This window comes from Gambusia affinis, linkage group LG17 (genome assembly GCF_019740435.1).
Source record: "Gambusia affinis linkage group LG17, SWU_Gaff_1.0, whole genome shotgun sequence".
NCBI classification, from domain to species: Eukaryota; Metazoa; Chordata; class Actinopteri; order Cyprinodontiformes; family Poeciliidae; genus Gambusia; species Gambusia affinis.
The window spans coordinates 21,311,157-21,332,016 of NC_057884.1; the positions used below are offsets into that span (position 1 = coordinate 21,311,157).

The window sequence follows — 20,860 nt, forward strand, 5'->3', positions numbered from 1 at the left end:
TCAGTTTTTGTGCTGCAGGGCAGATGTTGAGCAAAGCTTGTTGCTGATTGACAAGGTGCTGGTCTGCCTTGGGTGTAGGGTCTGTGGTGGTCTGCTCTGACCGGTCCTGTTTGGGTCTGAGTTGTAGAAAAGACTCGGACTGTCAGGTAAAGGAGAGAAAACCTTGACGAGGAACAGTCTGGACTGGTGTGTCGATGTGCAGACATGGACACACCAGTCCTCTGATTGGGCCGGGTTGAAAGGAAACAATTTGCTCCTCCATGTCAGGGAAAGTCTGACTCAGAATCGTCTTTGTTCGGCCTCCGTGAGATAGACGAGAACTCTAACTCTTGTTGTTAACGCTGGCTGGGCTGCTGTTAAAGGTCAGGCTGACCTGAAGCTGCTTTCCTCTCATGTTTGCACTGAAATGCAGCCAAAGATTGAAGAGTTTACAACAAAGAGGCAGCGACTCCTTTCATTCCAACCTGCATCTTTTGTGCAGGGAACTGAAAATGAAAAACAGGCGAACATTTGCTGCCTGTGCAGCCAGAAACTCTGGCCTTCATTTTAGTCTGTATGTGTTAACACACAGGTTCTGTTTGGGTCGGGTTCTGTTGGGTATTTCTGGATTCCTACAGCCATCGCTGCCTGGTTGGTTCATTTTGAAGGTTGACGCCGCAGCAGGAAAGCTGTCAATGTAAATCTGGATCTGAGAATCATTTTCCTGTAAAATTTAGTTTCTCCTCCAGTTTTGTTTATTTTTCTTCTGTTGACAGGAAAAGAGGAAACTAACAGAATACGTTGATGAACATCAAATATTTTAAATATTTGATTAGGGTTAGAATGATTAATCAACTTAATCATGATGAATCAATTATTGAAATAATCCTGAATAATTTATAGTAATCGATTAATCGTTATCTGGAGTATAAAGATTAAAATAAATGCCATTTGCTGAAAGAACAACATATTCAGAGAGGTAATTTCACCAAAATTGCAGAAAAGATTAATGCATTTAAGATAAGAAATGCCTTTGTTTGTTAATATATTTCACCCAGAACTCCTCCAGTGGAAGTTTAAGCTTCATCATCTGGGTCAAATTCTGCAAATAAAATCTCAATTTATCCAATCTGTAATCGGTTCATTCAAAAAATTAATCACCAGATCAGCCATAAATTGCATTGACGTTCAGTCCAACAGAAAGAGATGAACTTTGTAAACATTTTTAGCTGCAGGTGCATCATTTCCTAAACGAATGTTACATTGATCCATTTTAGGCAATAAGATGATTATTTTCTTCTCTAAAAAATTAAATGAATGTTTAATTGCATCCTTTAATGTATTTCGAGTATATTATGAAAAATGGTTAAGTGGTTCATTGAAAATGCTCCAGAATGGGCTAATTTCTTCATTCGATTAATCGATTAATCATCAGAATAATCAATTTATAAAATAATTCTTACCTGCAGCCCAACTGATTACACAAAAAATGTTTAACGCTCCAGATCCATGTTTACTTAGTATAAAATTATCCCTAATTTGCTTTATGATGTCATTTTATCAACAGCAAATTGACAAAGAAATGGAAGCTCATACCAAAACAAGCAGTTTAAAAAAAAATAATTTAAAATAACAGCTCAACTGAATCAGAGGTACAACCTCCTATAAACGATATTAGAGGAGAAATATGATTTTATGTCCCACAGTGGGGAAATCCAGGTTTACCGTCAGCAAGTTTAAGGTCAACAAAAGCAAAATTATGTCTAAAAATAGAAGAAGAGACATTAAATTAAGGGGGAAATTTACAACATAAGAAAATTAATACTGCACAGTTACCATTATTTAAGATTAACATGTAATATCAGTGTTACTTTGTCTACTGTTTTGATAAACAGGGAAGAAAGCAGAACTTAAATAAACGATTAATCGGAGGAAATCATCAACTGATTTAGTAATCGATTAATCGTTAATGAACAGAGTCAAAAAACTTAATCTGGTGAAAAATTGAGAGCAGTAATTAAGCAAAAAATGTAGTAAAAATGTATACATTTTGCATTTAAGATAAAATGTTTGTAAATAATAAATGTTTTAGCTTCACCTGATTTACTACAGGAAAACTCAATTGTTGCATTTTAGGCAGTAAAATATTTTTCTTATTTAAAAAAGTAATTGAATAATGTTTCTATTTGTATCTTTTAATGTATTTCTAATTGTGTATAAAAAAGTCTTAAGTTGTTAAAACACCTGTAGAATGTCATTTAAAAAAATCTGATTAATCATTTGAATAATTGATAGATTAATCAATTACTAAAATAGTTGTTACTTGCAGCCCTAAGAACAAATTTAAAATTGTATAATTTTGATATCAGGAAGTAAAAATATTGTCATGTTGTAATTAATCTTATGCTTTCAAAGAAACTTCAAACCTTAGAAAATAATTGCTGTGCATTAAAAAAATCAAATCAAATCCTCAAGTTTTACCCAAAAGAACGAGGCCAGTGAAGCTCTGCATTTGTTTTCTGGATATTTTTGCTGATTTGTTTTGGTTCCCTTGTTATTTCAGATAAGGATGCAAAGTGTGTGAGGAGTTTTGTTTCGCTCCCTAATCAACCATCATCATCTTGGCTTTCCCAAAGTATTCAAACGCATAGCAAATAGAGATCATTTTGATTATCCCAACTGGTGTAGAATAAAAAACGAGGGAAACAGAATCAGCTCCTTTTTACACGAAGTATGTAAATAAATGGTTTCAACTGTTTCAATGCTCAAAAATCACTTCCTTACAGTCAATCAATGAGGCAACATTCAAGAGAAAAAGAGTTTAGTTTAGTTCTTTCCAGATCTTCAGGAGATTTGACTCCTGTTCTGAGGAGACATTCAGTTTGATAGACAAATGTGATGAGATTAAGAACAGCAGCCACACAAGAACTGTTACTTCACAAAGTTGAGGCATGAATGCACTTATTGCTTTCCTGCTTGCTTGCAGCAACTTCTTTAATCTGAATGGTAGCAGGGCTCACAACTGGAGAGATGCACAAAGCAGGAACTCGGTTCGATTTTCCTCTGACATGGAGGAACAAATTGTTTCCTTTCAACCCGGCCCAATCAGAGGACTGGTGTGTCCATGTCTGCACATCGACACACCAGTCCAGACTGTTCCTCGTCAAGGTTTTCTCTCCTTTACCAGACAGTCTGAGTCTTTTCTACAACTCAGACCCAAACAGGACCGGTCAGAGCAGACCACCACAGACCCTACACCCAAGGCAGACCAGCACCTTGTCAATCAGCAACAAGCTTTGCTCAACATCTGCCCTGCAGCACAAAACCTGAGGCTGTTTCCCAAAGACCGTCCAGTCTGAGTGGAGCTTGACCTGCCGCAGGAACACCTGGGAGCAGCAAGACCGGAGGAACACTGCTGCTTCCTCTTTTTACTCAAAGGAAAACACAAAACCCGGCCTCTTCCCTCCCCCTAGTGGTGGAAAGTGGAAGTGGCGTTGGATTCAGTAGGCAGAGAGAGACGGAGGGGGGAAGGGAGGCAGAGAAAGCTGTCTGCAGAGCTCCGCCATTTCACAACCAGACTGTTTACTGACATGGCTCGGCCATTGCAGCGGTTTTCCACTAGATGGAGGACTGAAGGGGTTGGGAAGCTGGTGGATTGGAAACCTGAGGAATCTCCAAACCTGAGGGAGGAGATCAGCAGTCCTGAAGGCCTCAGTTCACAAGAAAACATGGTAGATTAGACCAAAGCTGCAGCTGGAGCTTAAAGTCATTAAAGGCCTGGAGGTTGACAACAACCAGGTTCCATATTTTGTAGAGAAAATGGGAATATTACAGAGCTTCAATCATTCAGTGTCTCTCCAACGTGAGTCTGCTGTGTGAAGGCCTGTGACCTATCTTTAGATCTGATCCAAGAGGCCTGAAAACGCGTCACAAAGTATGAACGCTTTTCACAAGCACAGTTTACTCTGAAGGAGACGGAGGAAACGCCTCAACATTCAGGCACCAACTGGTTCTTTGTTGTCTTTATCTTCATTTTAAGAAAATATTTTCCCGGCTCTCTGTAGCCTCTGATTTGAAAACAGGACACAGAACCTACATGACCAATGCAAGAACAACATTAAAGCAATAAAAGCCACAAATTGGGAGAAATTTTTACAACTTTGTCAAGTCTGAATTTTGTTTCTGTTTGAGGAAAGACATGCTGTTGATTATCGGAGTTTGTTCGTTTTGAGATCCGTCCACATTCACAATCCAACATGTAAACTCTCTGATGCCTTTTGGAAAACTCGACAAACAATTATGGCTTCAATACATTAAGACTTTCAATTCAAGAATCGTCTTAAAACAGAAGAGAAACTCAAACCAATTGGTTTTATTTTAGAAACAATGAAGCGAGACCGCATGTCCTCAAAGCACCTAAGGCCAACCGAGAAAGAGCACAGCATGTCTCTCCTCTTCTCTGTCTCAAGGAAGCATCATACCTGCTTTCTTCTCATGGCCTCCACTGAGAAGAAGAAGGCGTCAGAAAGGGAGTGGGGGAGGAGGAGGAGGAGTGCGTGGGGTAAGAGAGGAAGAGGAATGGTGGGGAGGACAGAGAGAGAGAGAGAGAGAGAAAACCTGCTGAAGAGACTGCTCCCGATTTTCTTTTCTTTCCCCGCATGTGCATTCACCTCGCCGGTCATGTGACCTGTTGGCTCCCTCTGTCGGTTCTCCTCCTCCTCCTCTAAAGGGTCTCCACTGAGCATGCTCAGTCGGTTCAAACTGTAACGCCACTCCGTTTCTGTCCACTGGTTGACCTCTGAAGATATCCTTTGGAGCCAAGTCACCATGGAAGGGCTTAGACGTCCAAGCCAATCAAAATAAATGCAGATGGATGTTTTTTTTCTCCAGTCTTAACACACATTTACTCATAACACCCAAAATGTCTTTGAGTCATTTCTGAAGATAAACACACTTCATCCAATCAGCTTTTATGAGAAAGAACAAAAACAGTTTTACTCGAGTGTAGGGCTGTTTAAACTAATATTTTAGTAATCGGATAAAATAAAAAGATAAAATAAAATACTGGTAAATCTAACATAACAGCAGTATTACTATCGCATATCAACATCAATCCAATTTTTCACAGCTGAGCTTCCCTAACAATAACTTTCCTGTAGTTTAGAAAATCAACCTGTAACAATAATAACTCACTTTCTAAGTTAACCTGAAGAAAAGTTATGCAAAAATCTGATATTATATTCAGTTCAGTAATAAAGAGGCTCACAAATACGCTTATTAAAAAAATGTCTAAACTCCAGATTTTAGTTTCTGTATTCATCTTCAGTCAATTTAACAGATGAACTCTGACCTTTTCCAGACATTTACAGTTTTTGTGTTCATGTCAGAGACGGGATTTGACTCCTGGGTTCGTCACACACAGGAACTCATCACCAGCTACGTGGCGCCACCATGAGCTCCGCCACCCTTTGTTACGACCGGGATGATATGAAATTAATTTTCTGGTTTGTCCGTAAAGTTACACTTGCATTAATTATCTAATGGACAGCCGCCTGCAGAGTTAATATCCGCTCACCTGTATAAACACTCTTCCAGAGCTCGACCCGGCCGTTCGCTCTGAACCAGCAGCTCCGGCAGGAGAAAAGCTGCCGTACTCCAGGCATGGTGCCAGTCATTTTAAGGATGCTTATTAGTCCCCCGAAAAACAACAAAGACCCAGACATTATCATCAATCAATAAAACCCTCCCAGGCCGAACTTGAAAACTGGACATTATGCCGCCAACACTCGGCTTCCGCCAACAACTCAGGAGGAAGAGATAGCGCTGCACAACGCAAGTAATAACCCGTCCGGAACACAGAGCGTTAAATAATAAAATACAATTTAACGAAGCTTCGAGGCTGATAAAGTTTCCTCTAGGAATTTTAATAATCAAGGCTTTCGAATCACTTGAGGAATCGTTTCTGCCCTTCTCGAGTGTTTGGAGTTTGCAACGTGGATCTGCTGTCTTCAATTTGTCTTAAGGAAAGAAGCAGCATGACTTGGCCGACCAAACGAACTATAAACCCAAACAGCCACAATCTGATCTGCCCTGAAAGGAAAACACTTAAAATGGAGCAACAGCAAGAAGAGGAAAAGAGATTGTTCAATAAGGTTCAGTCAGAAATATCTGGATGAATTAAAACCATCGAGTCAAAACCAACTTTGATGATGGTTCGTGTTGCTGGGTGAGCACAAGAAAAACATGCAAGAATTCCCTTAGTTTTAAATAATAATAATAATAATAATAATCATTCTTTGACATGGGTGGAAACTCTTCCTTGCCACTGATTAATACGTGTAAAATTATGAAATGGTGCAATATATTATAAAAATTTTAATTATGTTCAACGTTTCCCCCAGAAAACTTGCTAATCCCGGTGGTTGGGTGCTAGAGCAGTCATGCATCCAGCGGCCCGTCGTGTTTTTGAGTTAGAAAATATTTAAAGTTGACATGAAATTCGAAAATGTCACTTGGTAATTATGCATTATTGAAAGATTGGAAGATTAATACCTGAACGCCAACTATAAAGTCTTTAAAAAATGCAAACATTTTAAAAAGACTTAAATAAATAAGCAATGTTTTGCCTGGAGGGGGTACAAGTAAAGCCTGGAGGCCCGCCAGGCTTATAATACACTGATATTTAACAAGTACTTTTCTGAAAAAATACCAGGAAAGGTTCTGGTTGTGCGTTCTAGTGCTGGGGAATATGGCTGAAAAATTAATTATGACATAAGCGTTTCATATCAGTCAAAATAGATAATTATGGATGAGCTTTTTGTTTTAAATATCTGAAATACTAATAAACTGGTGATGTTTCCTGTTTTATCCAAGGTTTTCACTCCACACCGTTTATTTGGCTAGGCCTGTCACGATAAACGATAAATCAATTAATCGTACAATAAAATAAAACTATCAACGTCATTTTAATTATCGCCATTATGTCTCTACCAGCCTTTTTCTCTTTCTGTTGATGAATGAAAAAAGGTTCAACTCCGCTGCTCTCCACTGACCCTCCCTTCCTCATTTCCTTAGTGTAAAGCCCAGTTCACACTACACAATCTTAGAGCGGTTGGCCGATTGTCGGCCCATTTTCAAAACCTGAGAGATCACACATTAGCCGACAGAAATCCTGGGTATAACGATTCCATCGGGTTCGATGTGCCGTGTGGTGTCCAACAATGGGCACAAAATAATGGCTACAAGTCCAGTTGACTAATTTTAAAACCAGGCATTAATCAATGATTTACTACAATCTACCTGCAGTGCATGTGTCTCTAGTGTCAGCGTAACGTCCTGACTGAATGAAAATCATTATAATCTATTAATGTCACGTTAACGAAGAACAGCTGAAAAGTTACCGGGTTCATCAACTGCGTAGCGATTTCACTCCAACTCCTCCCCTCATCATTTCTATATTCTTTGTACGAAATGTTTTATAAACATTACTGTTGTTTCCACATATCATCTCCAATGTCCGCTGGACTTCGGGTTGCACCGTGTCTTCATGTATGCATTTACGTTTAGTTGATTTGATCGCTGCAACATTGTCTTTGCACGTTTGCCAAACAGTCACTAAATAATTGCAGTAATCAGGTTTTTCTTTTGACTGTACTTTCTCAAAAAATTTATTTTTGAAATAGCTTAACTTCAAGAGTGAAGATGTCAGAGAAAAAACCTTATTGGAAGAGCATAAACCATGCAAGATGGCTCCACTACAGCACAACTTCATCTTCCCCAAACAAACCACTGGGCCAAACAACAACAACCGTGTAACTGCTTGATGACATCCTACTTTCTGGTTAAACCCATGAGTGAGATTACTCTGTTAGGTCTAGAAAAGCACTGACAAGACGGTCAGTGCAAGTGGCATTTTGCAAGTGGTTGTGGTCCTTAATCTCGTGAATACCGTGGGATCAACTGTAAATTGATTTGTTTAAAATGTGCAAAATTAAAGTAGAAAGGGACAAAATGTATGCAAGTGTACAGGTATGTAATACTTGAACATTATTAAGAACATTTAATCCAAAGATAGTTTAATTAACAATAATTTCAAAGTTTTTAGTTTGAAAAACTAAAAACTTGTGAGTATCTAGTGTCAAAGATACTCACAAGTATCTTTGACACTAGCAGGAGATTAGTGAATGTCTGAATGGTTGCCAGAAAGTTTCTTCCTCCAGCCACGAAGTATAAAGTGTTTATAAAGTAACATAACAGGTTTCATACAAACGAAGCAGGAAGGTTTTTTTTTTACAGTAAAGGACATGTGACACACAATAACAATAAAGACTCAATATCAGACCTGCAAGCTTTGCTACACCTAGAAATATGATACATTCTGCACAGCAGACTTTGCCCAGTCCTTTAGACAGAAACACATTACTGTGTAAATAGGAAACTTCTCATCGGAGCAAACAGAGTCACATTTGGTGAACCCCAAGGGTCAATCCTTGGACCCCTACTTATATTTATATGCTCCCACTAGCTCAGGTTATAACAGGAAGATTAGCTACCATAACTACACAGATGATAGACAGCTCTACATCATGATGTCACCAGTGACTCTGAAACCATCCAGTCTCTGAACAGATGCTTAGAACAGATCGATGTGAGGATGTGCCAAAACTTTCTCCAAATGAACCAGAAAACAAATGAGTCACCAAACAGATTCATTTATTACAGCTACACACTAGAGATCAGATCAGCTGAACATTCAGAGCCACATAAAGACGGTTACAAAGTCGGCCTTCTATCACTTGAAGAACATTTCCAGGATTAAATGACTAATGTCCCAGCTAGCTGGAGAAACTCATCCATGCGTTTATCTTCAGTCGCATTGATTATTGCAACAGCGTCTTCACAGGTCTGCCTTAAAAAGAAAATTGATCCTCCAGATGCACCTGATCCAGAAGGCTGCTGCTGGTGTTCTGACCAAAACCAGGGGCGGTTATGTCAGAATGTACTGATAAAACCCAATAAACTGTTATAAATGGCTGGTCCTCCGGGATTTTCAATAAAAAAAATCACTAATTTTGTGGTGCTACTGCAGAAATATTGGGAAGAAATGTTTACAATGTTTGCGCAAATGTATGAAGTTAAATGTGACTTTTTATTAATCGCCGTATCGGTCACAGACTACAATCTGACATCAAGAACAGCTGAGGCAGCAGTACTTTTAAACTCAAAAGTGTTTGGCCAATTTTGAGAAAAAAAAAAAATCAGTAGAATCAGAAAAAGGGTGGGGATCTGAAGATTTTGGGTGAATTTTGCAGATTTGTGAAAAACTGGAGGTGAGTTATTTGTGTAATTTAGAAACTAGAGGGCCACATAAAAAGCTACGGTGGGCCAGATTTGGCCCCCGGGCCTCGAGTTTGATCTAGACTAAAATGTCACCTGTAAAGAGTTTCTTTTGACTCATAATAGATAAAATATTAATCAACATATTTGATGTGTACTGGTGATTTTAATGATGGCACTTGAGAAAACACAGTGTCTTTTACTGTGTGTGATGTGTTTATGTTTTTATGATGTAAAGAACTTTGTTGCTGAAATATGCTATTCAAATAAAATTGACTGACTAAGCAAACATAAAACAGTTTTGTTTTCACCTAAAACTTTAAATGCACTGCAGCAACTTTAACATGCAACAACAGAACAGTTCCAAGACTGCAAGAGATTATAAACCAGACATCTTATTCCAGAGTTTCTTCCACAAAATATTTTTTCTTAAAGTGGGTCTAACATGCACTCCTCAATCTTTAATTGGAAAAAAAGAACAGAAAGTAACGTTTAAGCAGAACCACCACTTTCTCAGTAAAATGGAGTTGAAAAGCTGATGTAATCAAACGCCAATAAAACCAAAACAAAACAGATCTGCAGTGAAGTCAAACAAAAATTAAACATTACTGGTAAAAATTAACACTGCAGATGGACAAAAGTCCAAACCCAAATACAACATGAGTGTTTCTAATGGCAGACATGGAGACCAGGAGTTCAACACTGACGGTTTTCCCAATGGTTGCCTTTCTACGGTGCATTCAGGTACAACTGGCAACATAACTAGTCAGTCTATTTTCTAAAATCCTGCAAAAAAGCTGATAAAAATCAAGTCATTTTAAGAGTATTTCTAATTTCTTAGTTTATTTTGAACATTATTGGAACATGAGACAGTAAAAAAAAAAAATAGATAAATAGAATAAGGTAAACCAGGAGTTTTCAAAGTATGAAAGGGTGAGCCCCCTCCAAGGAGCACAATGCCTGCTGCCCCCCCAAACTGTGACATGAGCTCCATGTCACAGTTCAGTTGTAAAAACTCCACCTTCAGCCCCTCTCTGGCCAAAACCAGTGATGGCATAGTTACTTTGAAAAAGTAACTATAATCGGACTACTGATTACTCCTTGAAAAAGTAACTTAGTTATATTACTGACTACTTGACTTGCAAGTAACTAAGTTACATTAAAAGTAACTTTTTAGTTACTTTCAGCAGCTGCTAACAACAACGCTCCGCCTCCTGTGAAAATTACATTGATCTTTGCCAATACTTAATTGTCAGCTATTTTATAATGGTAACATCAACAATGTGTCTCCACTGATAAGGTTGAACTGAAGAGGAGATTGTAGAAAAAACAGTACAAAAAAATAAAAAAAAACATGAGTAATTTGTGTGGTCCACTGTTGTCTGGAAAACTCTAAGAAGGATTTTAAAGCCCCCCAACCCCCAGCCTCCAGATTCTGCGTTACGGCCCTGCGTTTGGTGTCAGCGCAGCGCACAGAGCTCCTCCTGCAGCTCCACAGCTCAGATGGCTGCACAGATTTGTGACACTTACAGTAATGTTAATTATAATGGCGTTAAGTTGCCATTATAACTATTGCCAACTACGGACACGTTTATTCGTGGCTGTTTTAACGTTCATTGCGCTGTTCATATTAGTCTCGATGTTTGCAGTTTTCTGGAGCGCAACGCGAAGCTCGACGTCAATCAGAGGTAATACATTAACTTGACATTAACAAAGACACAGTGGGACGGATCATCCGGGAAATGATGAACAAGGAGAGACTGACTAAAACTACCTTAATGACGGACAAATTCTGGGATTTATTATGAGTCTCTGCTTATTTCCAAACCCAAATGAGTAACTTCACGTTCAAAAACGAGCCCAAAAAGGCACAACCAGCAACTCGTTACATTTTCAAGCGACTTTAAAAAAATGAAGCCCAAAGCCGCTTGTAATAATCGGACTTGACGACAGAAACTGAAAATAGTTCCAGTTTTTCCACAAACAAAATGCGCATCTCCCTCCATTGTTTACATTTCTGTCACATAGAGACGTCGGTCACTCGACAAGACGAGTAGAGAAAATGCGATTAAATAACAAAAGAAGATAGTAACGCAGTAACGCAAAAATGATTTTGATAAGTAACTGCAGTCTGACTACTGGATTTGAAATAGCAACGCGTTAGATTACTCGTTACAGAAAAAAGTGGTCCGACGTCAGTAACGTTACTGACATCACTGGCCAAAACATCCTCTAAGGAGGGAAACATTTCCACTGATCCCCGCTCCACACGCGCACCCCACAGTACCAACTTTTTCCTAAATCCACAGAGTTGATCGTGTGCGTAAAAGACGTTTCTCTCACATCAGTAGACAGCAAGCAGATAGCTTTTCCGGTTTATTTTTTCCCTCGCACCGCGCCTCCCCTAAAGTGCTCTGGCGCCCCCCAGGGGAGGCGCGCCTCACACTTTGAAAACCGCCGAGGTAAACAATCGACAGAGATTTCAACTGAAATCCCTCTCCAAAAACTCAAAATCTCTTTATTTTTAACCATTTTGTTTCAACGTTGAGTAAAAAAAAAATTATTTTTAGGTGGTAACGATAAAAGTAACAAAAAGAACTATTTATTCCCTCTTTTTTAGGTAACATTCGGGGTTCCTCAGGGATCCAGTATTGGACCTTATTTATTTTTTGTAGTCTTTTAGGCCCAAGAAACAAAAGCACCCATAATAACCCTGTCGCAATAAGCAATTAATCAATTAATGGCATGTTAGGAAATAAATAGTTCGATAATTTCCATTCTGAAGATTAATTTTTGTTCAATCCGTTTTATTTCTGTTTTCAGTTGTGTGCGGCTTTTATTTCTGTTTTGTATATTCATGTTGGATACTTAAAATATCAAACTTATTGATATGGTATTTGAGAATGGTTTTGAAATAACATTATTGTTTATCGCAATAATTTCTGGGGCAGTTGATCATGACAGGGCCAGTCGTACCATTCTTAAGGTTTATAATGTATAATAATAACAGAAAGTTGTAGAATAAACAGAGTTCAGCCTCTCTCATACCGACTTCTCCAGGTGGAAAAGTCAAAAGATAAAAATGTTACTGCTGCTACTTCAGAGTCCTGATAAGGTTGCTTTGAATATCTTATCACTAAACTTCCCTCTAACGGCTTGAAGCCAGGATACCAGCGAGAGCAAGAAAAATGTGCGTTACGCTACTGGAGCTGCACTGTTGACCAAAACTTCTCCATTTTCATCTCAGCTGGCATTGACAGGTGACCGGCTGGTTGGGAAATCTAAAATCAGACCTTATTTCCAAACAGTAAACACACCATGTCTCAATTCTGTGTATTTTCAGAGCAGATCAGGTGAGGAAACGTTACGTCAGGTGAAGCACTGGAGCTGTAAGAAACTACTCAATCATCTTAGACATGTCTGGTTAATTCAGGCTGTAAGGATGCAAAACAGAGCAGATAACATGAAGGTTGGGGAAAAAAAATAAAAAATCTGTCTACATTTTAAAGTGCGCAAAAGAAAAGAGATGTGATTATTGATTATTTCAGTTTGGTTATAAATGCTTCTATTCACAAAATCTGAAGGAATTTTTTTTTCCATTTTATGACAAACTTTGGACTGTTTTCAAGAAAGTATTGTTTTATAAACACTGTTAAATTTTCAATGCATCTGAAAGGTAACTAATTATTTTATTTATAAATCAGCAGGTTGCAGATTTACAAAATTGTTAATTGGAAATATTCCACAAACATCTCTAACTCTGATACGAACGCAATTAGCAATTTTTCATAATGAAATAAAAATATACCACAACACCAAACACTACCTTGACAATAGTCCAGCCTGAAAACGATTAGGATTTTACACTGAAACCAGAATGCTGTCTGAGCGCCCCCTGCCGTCTGACATCACGCATTACCTCTTTAATATGTATAAAATAGAAAAGAAAGCAAAAACTGAAGCCCAAAACAGATGCTGTGAACACCAAGGCTTCTTTTATTTTGTTTGTTTTTAATCTGGAGCTGTCTCTTTAGTTATTTCTCCTCATAATTATTTACTTTAAATGAAAATAAGGAAAATCAGAAACAGCACTGCCCTCTTTTAAACCATAAAGCAGCACAAGGAAATGATCAAATCCGCTTTCACCTGATAAAAACAAGCAATCGGAAGCAGAAAAACGGCAAATATTAGGTTTAAGAGGTGAAAAAGTACAGAATAAAACCGGTTTCAGAGCTGGCGCCTTGCTACAGTTGCATTCATTAGTCGGTTAGCTTTCATCCTGTAACCCACAGCAAAGACAACACTCTCAAACCAGCTGCAGCTACGAATATTTCTAAGACTGCGTCGCGTTTTCCAAAGCAAACAGGCTCCAATAAAAAATACTCTGTGGTTTTTTATTTGATAGAGAGAAGCAGTCTGCTAACTAGCATCGCTGCTAGCTAGCTGACCAGCGCTCGTAATTAGCCACCGGTTAGCCGGAAAAAATGAAAAACAGCTAAAAACTATGAATAATATCGCCTCGTGATGCTCAGCTAAACATCTGTATATTTTTATGAGCGGCTAAAGGTGGACACAGCTTCAGGGGTAGTGACAAGGACCGGGAACGTGTATAACTAAGCCCCGCTGGTTAGCCCAGCAACACGCCAGCGGTGATTATTCATGTTCCGGGGCACAGCATCTTCCTGCACATTCAGTTGTCCTCCGGGTCCAGCACAAAAGCACAAGACTGCGAGCTGGCAGCGAGCAGCTCACGGTGAAACTACAACCAGACACCGGCTATCTGCTCGCCTACGGACCGAGTCCCTGGCTGTAGGGAGGGAATTCGGTCCTACGGGTACAGGAAAAGAGCAGCGAAGTGGGACGAGTTTAGCGTAGAAAGAGCTCTCATACTCACCTCGGTTTCTACCGAAGCCATGGTGCCTGGACGTTGGCTCCGCCCACTACCGATTACGTCACGTTTATTGATTTGCAATCAGCGACACCACACCTTAGATTAGACAGTAATGATGTCTTCCGTTTGTCAGAAATAAATAGTAACTAGTTACCTTTACTCAGGTATATTTACTTGAGTAATGAAGTATTTTTACTACGCTGTACTTTTTATTTTTAGTTGAATAATTTCATTGTGAAGTATTTCTACTCTACTTGAGTTAATTTTAGAAATGTTCTACCCACTGAATGAAAAACAAACATGTTTTGACCAAAAATTCACCAGTCGCAAACACACATCTGCAGATTTTGTTGAAGTTCCATAAGTTATTTTATTGAGAGAAACTGATTTGGAAACATTATTTTTGTCTGATTTTGCTATTTTTAGTTACTTATTTGAATTATTGTCATTTTGATCCTTAAAATACCAAAATTTCTACTTACATATTTTGGTCTGTCCGACCATGTAACTTTTAAATATTAAATGATTGATAATTTGAGTAATTTATTTGATGGCTACGTTTTACTTTTACTTGAATAAAAATATGTTGAAGTAGTGCTACTCTTTCTTGAGTATACATTTTTGTCTGCTATGCCTCTGAACATCAGATAGAGGAAAACATAAACTGCAAATTATGATATTTTAAATGCTAAAATGTAATGTTTTGGAGTGTCAAAACTTAGTAGCAACAGCCATCAAAAGGTTTATTTATTTAGTTTTGGACATATGGGAATTAGTAGACGCCAATGGAAAACAGTAAAACTTGAAACTAAGAACAAATAAAATTTGTTAAAAATAAAGCGTATGAAACTAATGTTCAAAGTTGATATTGGGATACATCCGTTGACAATATTCAGGTGTTTATTGTATTAATTTTGATTCATTTGACTGTTCAAACGCTACAGTCGACAGAAGAACATAGCTTGTCTATAAACAAGAGGTCTCACTTTAACATAAATTGTAGATGTTTCTGTATTTCATTCGACTGTGTTGAAAAGATTGTTGCTCAGCCAATGAAGTTGCTCGTAGTATGCAGAAATTTTACTCAAGTAAGAGCAGCGACACCTCATAATAATATTAGTAAAAGGGGTAAAACTACTCTTGAAAGTTATTTTTCAAATAATTACCCAAGAAAATGTAACTGAGTAAATACAGTTAGTTACTGTTCACCTCTGCTCATTTTATTATCTAGAAATATTGTAGGAGGAATCTTGTTTATAATTGTAAATATACATATGCTTATATATCAAGATCAACATTTCATTCCAGATGGTGGCGCTAATGCACCAGAACGTTCCTTGCTAACCGCCATTACCAGAGAAGAAGAAGAAGTTGTAAAGGAACACCCGCCATGCAGGAGCGCTTCAGTTGAGTTTTCACGTTTAAACCGCCTCTCTGTTTGCTGTTTTACATGCAGTCAGCTGCAGAAACATCCTCTGGACGTTAAACAAAATCTCAGTTTAACTGAATTTAGCGGCGGGAATCTCGCTAAAAGCCACCATGACCCAACAAGCCGCGGCTCTTCAGACCTACAACAACGAGCTTGTGAAGTGTAAGTCGCTGCTTTTACATTTTAACCGCCTAAATCGAAGTTTTCTGCTTTTAAAGGGGGTTGTCATGTTGTTTCGGTTCAAAATCTGCTCCCCGTAAAACAGCGTAACAGTAAAATGATCAGTTTTTACAGGGCGTACTTTTATAAAATGACTCTTTAACGCTCTGTAAATGATGTTAGTTGTAAAAACAAAGATTTAAATTTGGTGTAGAACTCAACCTAAATCTGTTAACCTTAAAAACAGCGCAGTGAAATCTGATTAACGCTCACACATCGGGATATAAAGTTATAACCAGCTTCTCTGCACTGCACGTTGATGTAGATGTAAGCATTAATTTAGCTGTAGCTGTAATTTTGAATCACTTTTCTGACCCATCCATCCTCATCTGTGTGAAGGAACAGTAGAAAAGCCAGGATGAAATCCTCCTTGCCTCACATAATCTGTTTAAGGTCTTGCGGTCTCTGAGGACGGTTCGTCTGAGATTATCTTTAGGCTGAAGTTTTAAATATAGCTCTTTTTTCATGTTAAAGGTTGTGGTCAACAAAACGTATGTCATCAAAACGTAAAAGGAAGTTTTAATTTTATTTGCAGTAATGATAAAACCATAAATCTTTGGCGACAACCTAGAGTTGCACCGATCAATTGGCCAGAGATCGGAATCGGCCAATTTTTTTTTCTTGATCAGCTCTCATTGGTATGATGGAGAATTATTATTACAACTTTTTCTTATATTGTTAGGATTTTATCCTTGTTATTAAGACTCTTTTGCTTGTATTGTGACAAGTTGCTGTCATACAGCTGTAATTTTTTTTAATTTTTCGTATTATCACTTTTTTCTCATAATATTCAGACTTTTTGTCGTACAACTTTATTCTCGTTTTATCTTGATTTTATTCTGGAATTGTTGCAACTTTTTTCTCACATTTTTACGACTTTATTCTGGTATTCGTTTGAGTTACTGTCATACAAAATGTTTTTCTCTTATTATTATGATATTATTTTTTTTCTTGCTTGCTTTATGACTTTATTCTGGTAATATGAGTTTGTTCTCATATTATCAAACCTTTTTTTCTTGTATCAATACAACTTTATTTTCATATAATTTTGTCTTAAACAAATATGCTAGCAACAAACCTTTACAACACCTCCTCTCATTGAAGTATCCTAGCAGGTAATTTTTCGACGGTTCTTTTAAGAATGACCTTCTCTTCTGTCTCGTCAGGTATCGAGGACCTGTGCTCGAAGCGGGACGAGCTGAACCGCCAGATCCGACAGGAGGAAGACGAGAAGGAGAAACTCCAGCACGACATCCGGCTTCTGTCCGAGAAGCTAAGCCGGATCAACGAGAGCATGGCGCAAAGACTGACCACCAGGGCCAGCCTGGACCGCACCATCGCAGAGACGGAGGCTGCATACGCCAAGGTATTCATTTTAGCTTAGCATCATGACGCAAAGGTATCCATCTTAGCTTAGCATCATGACGCAAAGGTATCCATCTTAGCTTAGCATCATGACGCAAAGGTATCCATCTTAGCTTAGCATCATGACGCAAAGGTATCCATCTTAGCTTAGCATCATGACGCAAAGTATCCATCTTAGCTTAGCATCATGACGCAAAGGTATTCATCTTAGCTTTACATCATGACGCCAAGGTATTCATGTTAGCTTAGCATCATGGTGCCAACGTATTCATGTTAGCTTAGCATCATGACGCCAAGGTATTCATGTTAGCTTAGCATCATTGAGGGTCTTATTGCAGGTAGTTGTTATAAACAGTACAGGAGAGTTGTTGTTTCAAAAACTGCAGGGCTACTGATATCACAATACAAGAATTTAATGTCAGTTGACATCAATACTTGTCGATTTTGATAATTATTGATTAGTTTTTTGTTTTAAATTTCTGGAATATTACCAAACTGCTGGCTGCTTTGGCCAGTTTCCTCCCCAACCCGTTATTTTGATAAATTTTTTGTTTTGTTGCTTTTAAGCAGTTTTGAGGTGCAGTGAGGAAACTTAAAACTGCTTCTGCATCAGCTACTTAGCAGGTCGTTGCTAGGCAACCAAAGTTGGGGGTGTGTGCGTAGGGGGGCTTGAAACCGCTTCTTACCCAGAAGGTTGTTGCTAGGCAACCAGAGAGTGAGCGAGTCAGTTGATTCCAACTGAATCATCAGATGTGTTATCTATTGATATTAATTACATGCCTGTTGCAATATCAGGTTTTTTATTTTAATTCCAAAATTGTGTTGTTGTTTTTTTTGTCAAAGTTTTGTGTACATTTGTAGTGGAAACATGACCAAACCAATACCAGTGGGGAAAATAAGTTTTTTTCCCCTTTTATGAAAACTTTCTATCAGGAAAAACCTCAACCAGAGTTTCCACAACCTTATAAAGCCTTAAATTAATTCTTATCCGACTTGTTATTGCTGAACTCCCTCTGTCCTCTGGCTAATTACTGAAAACAGAAACTCCTGAACTGGTCTGACTGGGAAAACATCAGGAAGCCATGACGCTCTGGTTAATGATCTCCTTCTAGCATAAACAGGAAGCGCAATAGATATTTAAGGTTAGACACTGAGTTTTATCGCCCTGTGGCAGCAGATGATGAATGCCACTGAACTCCTGGTGCGTTAAAGGAAGAAAAGATGGCCGAATTTAGTCTAAAAAGTTCCCTTTTCTTAAAAAGCTTTTTAAATAAATGCCAAAACAGTAAATATAAAAAGAATATATGCAGTAAATGAACTTAGTAATTGAGGAAAGTATCATAAATTAAGTATAAGTCTGAATTATTTCTTTCTTCCACTAAACTTTCTACTAATATGCTTAAACCTTTTTTGACAATGAAGCTGACTGCACAAAGTTTAAATTCTAATTCTCTATGGTATATATATTTAAGTACATTAAAATCTAAATAAACATTCTATTAACGCTTTTTCTTCCGCTAAACTTTCCTTTTAATCACCCAGACACATGGTGCAGGGTTCAAAATAGGTACTACAACAGACAGAAAATGTATTTTCAAAATAATTAGAAAAGTATAATAATTCAAATATGAATCAAAATTACCCTTTAATCCTTACAGTTTTCCTTCCACTTAACTTTCCATTTACATGCTTGGATGTAGAACTCTGCAGCTTCTTTAGCAGCGATCTCTTTTAACAGAAACATAAATTGAGTTTTCTTCATGTTTTTCTACCAAAAATCCCTTAAATGAACAGAAACATTGTAATGATGTGAGGAAATGTTCTGTTTTTATTTAATCTGCGTTTGTTGGTTTTCCTCTGCAGATCCTGGAGAGTTCCCAGTCTCTACTGAGTGTCCTGAAACAGGAAGCAGGGAACCTCAACAAATCCCCAGAGCAGTGGAAAAAGTAGCACCAAGAAAAACTCTGCGCTCTGCTGGACCCTGATTTTGCACTTTTAAACCCATTTTCTTGTGTTCATTTTAATAATATATTTTTTTCTCCTTTTAAAGCAATAAATGTTTGATTTTTAGTTGTTCATCTTCAGTCTCTCATTCACAACACATCTTTTAGTTCATTTGTTTATTTATTCAGCTTTTATTATACAAGTATGACATCTTTTTGTTGTTTTTTCAGCTTACATGGAGAGTTACAGACAGGAAGTGAATAAAGGATGAACCAGGAAGTGAATAAAGGATGAACCAGGAAGTGAATAAAGGATGAACCAGGAAGTGAGCGTTTGGTTTCAGACGGAGAGCAGGAAGAGGTGGATGGATCATCAACATGAGCCACGCCTCCACAGCAGTCAAAATTTTAAAAAATCATGACACTTGAACTTTCACACCTTTACAAACTGGATTTTAGGAAAAGTGAGAACACTTCCGCTAAGGCGCTAATAGAAAAGCAAATTTTTGGTTTAGCATCTCTATGCTAACCTCTAGCGCTCTTAGCTCCTTCTAATATTTATTCAGGTAAATTCTAAAGTGCTGCTTTGTAAACTCAGTTGAATAAAATTAGACATTACAGTCCTGAACACACTTGAGCTAATTTTGGGGTTTTGCTAACCTCTTATCTTCCCTTAATTAATATTCGTGCAGATGAATTCCAAAGTGCTAATTTCCTTGGACGTTTTGTAAACTTTTGCTTGAATAAAGCTTGACATCTGCAGTGCCGGAGACACTTGAGCTAATCTGCTAATAGCAGAGCTAACTTTGTTTTCTGGTTTAAGCGTTTTTAGTTTCTCCTAAATAAATTTTGTCTGGATGAATCCTAAAGTGCTAATGTTGTAAACTTTCAGTTGAATAAAGTCTGACATCTGGACACACTTGAGCTAACATGCTATTAGCAGAGGCTATTGTTCTTGTTTTTTTTTTTTTTGCTAACTTTGAAAACGTTTAGCACACCTAGCTTCCCCTAGGAACCAACACATCCAACACCAACACACAACCAACACATGTTGGTTGCACATCTCGTGCAACCAACACGTTTGGTAACAACATGCTGAATTCAGTTCTTTAGCATTACATACAGTTTTGTTGTTTACATTAGCATTAGCAGAATTAATCTTTGTTATTGGTGCTTTACTTTTAGTGCAAATAATTTATTTTGACATGAGTAAGCTGAATTTATTGCAAATGCACACCACGCTTCTGAATACACTAGGATTCAGCCCACTTGACTCCGATACCCCTAAATAAAATCCACCACCAATTATCTTACTAAAAATTTATATCACATCCCAAATGATTAGGATCAATTTATTGTGATTTGCCAAATCATTTCAGTTTTGCTGTTAAAACTAATAAAGTTGTGCTTTTTCTTTAAGTAGTTATATGACTTGTGAAGGTTTAAAATATAAACCTCACCACTTTTACTCAACGTTCAGTTTAACTGCATAGAGTAGTACATTATGAAACAGAAAAAAATATATCTGAAAAGTGTGGTGTGCATTTGTATCCACCCTTCTTTTACTCAAATATCTCTAAATAAACCAATTTACCCTCTAGGTAACTTAATATTTAGAATTTAAATTAATAAATTTAAATTCTGCAGAAATTTGTACCTCATAATTATAAACCCAATTCAATTCGTTTTAAAGTTGAA

General features: G+C 37.7%; 2 protein-coding genes across 3 annotated transcripts in view; one reads left to right on the forward strand and one right to left on the reverse strand.

Annotated features, from left to right (window-relative positions):
- Positions 1–14,329, reverse strand: part of ehmt1b (euchromatic histone-lysine N-methyltransferase 1b) — a 34,391-nt gene extending 20,062 nt beyond the window's left edge. Inside the window, exon 1 of one of the 2 annotated variants that reach the window (XM_044095683.1) lies at positions 14,210–14,329. In XM_044095683.1, coding sequence (XP_043951618.1) covers positions 14,210–14,230 — 21 coding nt within the window. In that variant the 5' untranslated portion in view covers positions 14,231–14,329. Of the gene's footprint in view, positions 1–4,460; positions 4,725–14,209 lie in introns of those variants that run through there. The other variant, XM_044095682.1, reaches the window with a different exon arrangement.
- A 1,210-nt stretch (positions 14,330–15,539) lies between these two features.
- ssna1 (Sjogren syndrome nuclear autoantigen 1) lies at positions 15,540–19,289 on the forward strand. Its single transcript, XM_044144117.1, has 3 exons — positions 15,540–15,797; positions 17,021–17,220; positions 19,083–19,289. Exons 1-3 carry the CDS (start codon positions 15,746–15,748, stop codon positions 19,167–19,169), a joined length of 339 nt encoding a protein of 112 aa, XP_044000052.1. The 5' UTR covers positions 15,540–15,745; the 3' UTR covers positions 19,170–19,289.
- Positions 19,290–20,860: the final 1,571 nt, after the last annotated feature.

Excerpts from the sequence above, each read along its gene's own strand:
- ssna1 (XM_044144117.1), top strand. The coding sequence starts at position 15,746 with ATGACCCAACAAGCCGCGGCTCTTCAGACCTACAACAACGAGCTTGTG. Across the intron at positions 15,798-17,020 it reads CAACAACGAGCTTGTGAAGT|GTATCGAGGACCTGTGCTCG; the intron begins GTAAGTCGCTGC and ends CTGTCTCGTCAG. Across the intron at positions 17,221-19,082 it reads CGGAGGCTGCATACGCCAAG|ATCCTGGAGAGTTCCCAGTC; the intron begins GTATTCATTTTA and ends TTTCCTCTGCAG.